At 36.0% G+C, this 6,648-nt stretch overlaps 1 protein-coding gene across 1 annotated transcript in view; it reads left to right on the forward strand.

Annotated features, from left to right (window-relative positions):
* The window catches only part of TMEM144 (transmembrane protein 144), a 42,204-nt gene extending 36,672 nt beyond the window's left edge, over positions 1 to 5,532 (forward strand). The window contains 2 exon segments of the mRNA XM_036282272.1: positions 604 to 657; positions 5,449 to 5,532. Coding sequence (XP_036138165.1) covers positions 604 to 657; positions 5,449 to 5,532 — 138 coding nt within the window.
* The last annotated feature ends 1,116 nt before the right edge of the window (positions 5,533 to 6,648 follow it).

Consider the following 6,648-nt stretch of genomic DNA (forward strand, 5'->3'; position numbering starts at 1 on the left):
TTACATGGTTTTCTCTCCTCCATTATTTGATCTGTAGCATGTATTAGAGTTTAATGTTAGATATAATTGATTACTGTGAAGTAGTATCAGTTTCAAAATGTTTTTTAAATACATGCTGTTTCCATAAGCACATTATTTGTCACATTCAAAAGAACATATTAAAATTTCTTCAGTCATGAGATTATCTCATGCCAGAGAAAGTTATACATTTCTTCATGTACTCTTTCCTGTTAATCCTATTTCTAGTACCATAAAGAATTAGTTCACTAGAGAAAATAAACTACTTGCTTATTAAAATATTTTATTATAAATAGATCCCATGAAAGAAAAGCATGCTATGGCACAAAATATGACAGCATCATCAAAATAATAAAAATGAAAACTATAAAGAAAAAAAAAAGTCTTCATTTTTTACCTAATGTTATTTAGTTTAACTTAATGTTGAGTTAGGGTTGAGATTATTTCCCTGACAGTATTGTTATATTGCTCTTATAAATAGCAAGTTATTTGATTAAAATATCAGGTCAGCTCTCCAATTTACTATATTTACATAGAATACAATCACAGAAAAATAACCGATTTAATTAAAGTTTTTTTTTTCAGGGTCCAGGATTTGTAGCTGCAATGTGGGAAGTCTTCATGTCTAAGGAAATACAGGTATGTACAAGAAATGGCAGAGTTATAAAACAAGTGTAGATCCATGTACAACGGATATTTAATACTGTGTGTGTGCTATTTTCTGAAAACTGCATATAACTACTAAACTTAATGCAGAAAACGCATAAATCGAGTTGATGGGTCAGATGTTAAAAATGTTTTTTCATCCCTGACTAGGAAAAAAAATAATAAAAATGTGACAGTTATTATAAAACATGTTTCTCTCCCCCCCAGCCCCCACTGGAAAAATGCTTTAGTTAACTTTATCTTTCCGTGAGAGCTTTGGTTAAATAATCCAATAAAATATGATAGAGGAAATTTTTTTTTTTTTTTTATCCTCCACCCGAGGATATTTTTCCATTTTTTGTACAGATAGAGTGGGAGGGAGAGAGAGAGAGTGAGAAACATCGACGTGAAGGGACACATCGAGTGGCTGCCACCCGCACGACCAACCAGGGGCGGGGACAAACTGCAACCGAAGTACGCGCCCTTAGCGGGAACTGAACCCGGGTCTCTCCGGACCGCAGGCCGACGCTCTAACCGCTGAGCCAAACCGGCCAGGGCTGATAGAGGAAATTTTTATTTTGTGTAAAATATGGTAGATTAACAACTAAAAGATTTTTTTTAGCCCAAAGAGTAAAATATCCCTGAGGCAAGTGGAATTTGAGAATAGATATTTCTGGGGGTTCTCCTCCCTCCCAAAGATCTCCATATGAAAAGAGCAGTTTTACAGGGAAACAGTATGGGAACAAGTGATGACTGCCTCTTCTCTCTCCAGTGTAATTGATGGTGATTTGGACACTCTCTCAAAGCACCGTAGATGTAGTAGTTTCTGTCTAAATGTGCAGCTGTAATAGCAAATAATTCCTGGTACTAAGAAGATGTGATGTTGCAGACCTCTGGGAACCATGGGCTACACTGTGTCCCTGGCCGATCCTTAAAATGACTATTTGATTTTAAATTTAAGAAATAATTTCATTGATTCTAAATAAAATGTTTTTATTGAGAAAGCCATAATTTGATAATATGAGTAAGATTCTCAGATGGAATAAACATGTTTAGAAGATATTTGGACCATGATCTTATTATTTTTTTTTTTTAATGCACAAGACAACTTAAAACATTTATAGACTCATAAGTTGCTTTTGTGCACATGTTTCTCATTTATTTTAGTTAGGGTTGCTTTCCACAAAAATAATTCTATGCCCATAACACACTGTAAATCTCTTTGCAAATATTTCATCTGCCTCACAAAGGATAATGATTTCCACTTAAAAATTACTATTCAGTATAACATGCTGAAGCCTTAGAAAACACAAGTTAGTGACCAGAGCTTATTTGCAATTAAGGTATAAAAAAGCACAAACTAAGAACAGATTTATTTTAAGCTTTTGAAAATTATTTTGCTCACTACCACAGTGATAATGATACTGAATTAAAAATCTTTTTTTTCTAGAAATCAGAGCTTCCTTGAGAGAATCTCTAACCATTAAGTGTCAGAGTCCTCCAGAAACATACTAAAAGACATTCAAAGAAGGTTTTTTAACAATAACAGCTGAAAAATATTCTTATGCAATAAGATCATTTAGTAAGGTGCTGAAATATAGCACAAATGTAAAATCATCATCCTTCCCATATGTCACTAATTATCAATTAAAAAGTGGAAAATATACTAAATATACTAAAAAGTGGAATAATACTATTAATACCTACACAGATCATAAAAATATATAAAAATAATTAAGAAGTATGCTAGATTTATAAAATATTTTACTTTACTGAGAAAGGACATAAAAGAACATCAGAACAAATGGGGAGACTCACCATATTCCTGGTGGAACAGCTCCCTGTGGTTGCTAGGCAGTTCTCTCCACTTACATTCATTGAGGTTCTTATAAATCCCAATGGAATTCTTCCTGGAATTTGAGAGTGAGTGTTAAAGTTTGGCCAAGTGTGTATATGAAAACAAAGAGAGGGAGGGCCAAGCTGAAAGCAAAGAGTGAGTTTTGTTGACCTCCCCAGAGTTAAAAAAGAAAGTCATGAATCTGTCCACAAACGCAGCTTAAAGGATGTCCACTGGTACTTACATTTAATGCAAATGCCTAACCACCTCTTGACAATTGAGTTTAAGTCTTAAATACTTTGCAAAACGAGTTTAAGAAAAAGTTACTAACTAATCACTGAACCCCAAATCCTACCAGAATTTTAAAAAATTCTTTTTCTTAGAAACGACACAAAGCCCGGGAGTAAAACATGTATCTTTATACTTTTAGGTCCTATCAGTTATGTCCTCAAGCAGTCCTTGATGACACATATTTAAAAGTCCACAACCTACAGCAGTGAGAACCAAGCACTTTCTGTGTGAAAGAATTTAATGGTTTAATTTGGTTTTAATGCCATCAGCCCTCCAGTTGGGGGCCATGCACTTCTGATGTTCTTTTATATCTAATGTCTGTTCCTCTTTGGGAAGTTTGTTGTAGAATTTTATATTTAACTATTTTAAGCTAGATATTCACTATATTTTTAGCAACACACTTTTTTAGCCAGTATATCTACAGTGATACCAATGCATGGGGATTATTACCACAACAATGTATAGGTCAGTAGCTACCCCCAGATAAAGAATGAGATGATTTTTTTTATTTCAATAGCTGTTTCAAAAATCCAGGTTAAAAGCTTTTTGCTTTGGGGATAAAGTTAGTGTGATCTTTCTAAGAGCTAATATTCACCTTTGAACAAGGAAAACTATTACCCAAATATAATCTTTTTTCCCTCTAGGAGACTAGGCAGCTTAGGCAGATTCTTAACCTTAAAGGGAAAAAACATTTTATTCCCTGAGAACATTATTCTTCGGTTTACGTAGACAATACAATAGAGAGCTTACCAAAACTTTCACATAATTAGGTTGTAAAATGCTGACAATTGAGCCCCATATAATGTTTTTCTTATTTAACTAATCATGTCAATTGCCTAATTTAAAGTACATTTAGCAATCACCTGAGTGTATTCATTTTTTTAACAAATATTTATGAAGTACCTATTCCACACCAGTCAGTACTGGCATCTAGGTAAAGGCTACTGTCTTTAAAACTAAGAAAAATATATCAAGAAAACTAATGCCTTATTGCGGGATGGGAGTGTGTGTGTGTGTGTGTGTGTGTGTGTGTGTGTGTGTGTGCTGGTCTGTACTTGGCAAGGCTTTGTGGTGCTATCTTTCACTTGTAGAACTCATATTAGAGTGACTTTTGATAGTGTTGATGGTCACAGTGAATCAAATAGTACAACTGACTCCAACCCAGTTTACAAAGACCTCTCTCTCCTCATGAAACAGACAAATCAATCCACTCCAACCCAATTCTCTATTAGGTTGACATGCGTTATATTATGTTTGGTTTTTGTATTCATTGAGATTAATCTTGATAAGAGCTAATAAGAGTTTTCTATGATTTGACTGTCAGAAGATCACAATGTAATTTTAGACCATATATCTAAAATTAGGGAGGCGCTAATTCTGTTTTGCTTAGTGGTGCTCAAACCCTCTGTTAGGGTATTAGGGACTATATTTAAAGAGGGATATAGACAACCTGGCAATCAATCATTCAGAGGGAAACAGCCAGGATAGTGAGGGAGCTTGAAATCATTCCATATGAGAAAAATGGTCAAAGGAGCTAAAATACTGACCAGGAAATAAGATACTTCAGGGATATAAGACAGTTATTTTTCAATGTTTGAGGGTGTTTCTTATGGGAGAGAAATTAGAATCGGTCATTCTGTACCCTAGAGAGAGAACTTGTGGGAAATACAACGCGTCTAGTTAGCACAGGAAAATATTTCTTTGTTAATCTGCACAAGGACTGTCTACATTGGACAGTGACTCTCAATGTTTCCCATCCACATATCGCTGGGAAGGCCAAACTTAGCCTTTCTGTTTCTGCCTCGCCCTTTAGATTGATCTATTTATTTAAACTTTATCATCTCTCCCCAGGAGGACTGTAGTTGCCTCCTCATTGGTCTCTTTCCATCCAACTAGCACTCTCCAATCTGTTCACCGTTGCAAAAAAAGTGTCGGTTTTATCACGTGCAAATCCGGTCTTTTGACCACATCTAGCTGTACCCTTTCCTTTAATGCTTGGAAAAATAAAACTCAAAGCATAAGATGACCTGTTAGATCCCTGTTTGCTTGGGCCCACAGCCTTCCCCCCTCCTTGCTCTAACTCTCCTTGCCCTAGTCACACTGACCTCCTTTCAGCCCCTGGCAAGGATCACGCTTTCTCTTACAACAGAGCTGTGCTAAAACCTTCTTTCTACCTGGAATTCAACCTGCTGCCCGCTTTCCCAGCCCAAAGCTTTGATACTTAAGGTAGACGCTCAACCTTCCACCCTCCAAACCACCCTGTTAAGATTCTTTTATAACACACTCAGACCACCATCTTTGCTTGCTTGTTAACACCCCCCTCACTTTGTAACATTGTTTTCTGTGATTATTTTATCAATTCCTGTCTTCTGTACTATAGGTTTGGCTGAATAAGGGCACATTTTGCCATTTTTATTCAGGGTTTTAACCCCAGCACAGGTTGATGCATGGTAGGAGCCCACCTGTGTTTACTGAATGGGCGAATTGGCAAAGATCTTGGGGATTTTCAAGGCAATCTGGTGATTACTTAGAGAAACAGCAAGAAAGCATATAGGTAGCCAAGGAAGATGGTTAGTAAAGTTCCTAGTAATCTTGAGAGTCTGTGCTCTTGTGTGTGTTTGTGTTCTTAATTACAGTTATTCTTTTTTATTATTCAGGGTCAACAACAATATCTATTAATGATATTTGCATTTTGCATCATCTTGACTGGAGCATTATGCACTGCTTTCCCTAAAATCTAACAACCAGGCTGGCCGGTGTGGCTCATTGGTTGAGCATTGACCCATGTACCAAGAGGTCACCTGGTTTGATTCCCTGTCAGGGCACATGCCCAGGTTGTGGGCCCAATCCCCAGTGGGGGACATGCAGGAAGAGGACAATCAATGTTCTCTGTCATCAATGTTTCTATCTCTCTCTCTCCTCCCTTCCTCTCTCTCAAATCAATATAGAAAAAAAAAGTTTTTAAGAAATAAAATAAAATAAAATCTAAAAACAATATAACCAGCAGGTGGCAGCAGTGGTTAAGAGAATGCCTCTACCGGACTCTAGACAGATTATGCAGAGAACAACAGATCCATATAGCAAATGCATCTCAACTCATCTCAGAATGGGTACATGATTTTTTTTCACAAATGTGAGAATTAAGGAAAACTGATTTTCAATAAAGTATAAAAATGAAAGAATCTTGCTATTTATGAAGGTAGGACTTCAGGGGGTGACTAAAATGTCTACATTCTTACAGCATTACATCTAAGGATGCTCCTTTTACCACAATATGTCCTTAGTATTGCATAATCTAGAAAACAGTGTGGAGTTCATATACAAAGAGTGTTGTGTGTATCCAAATTTCTGATATATGACACTCATTAATGAAGAGAGGCAGAGAAAAGTGGGGGGGGGGGAGAATTACCTCATAGTGGAATTAGGTCCCAAAGATACCTAGATCCTTTGCTAGAAAAAGTAAATGTCAGAATTGGTAGCTGAATGTTAAAAAGGCCATTTCATTATTTTTAGCCCAAACTTATTTTTACTTCAAATGAATATTGCCCAAACTCTATATCACCCATCTATCTTACTTAGCTCAAAATGATTTTTATTATCTCCAGATAAAATCCATCTTCAGAGAACAAAAGTTTCCCATCATTAAGAGTATGTGTGTCATACCCAACATAATATGCAAGCACATATAAATACATACACATATAGGTATGTACTATTCCAAATTTGGGGAAAATACTAGAGTTCCTGAAGTGAGGTTCTAGCTTATCAGAGAGTTTACTTTTCTAAAATCTTTTCTTCCAGGTTTTCACTGGTGGTTTCTACTAGGCAATAGAAAATGACAGACATGCTGCTCTTAT

This window comes from Molossus molossus, unplaced genomic scaffold (genome assembly GCF_014108415.1).
Source record: "Molossus molossus isolate mMolMol1 unplaced genomic scaffold, mMolMol1.p scaffold_m16_p_4, whole genome shotgun sequence".
NCBI classification, from domain to species: domain Eukaryota; kingdom Metazoa; phylum Chordata; class Mammalia; order Chiroptera; family Molossidae; genus Molossus; species Molossus molossus.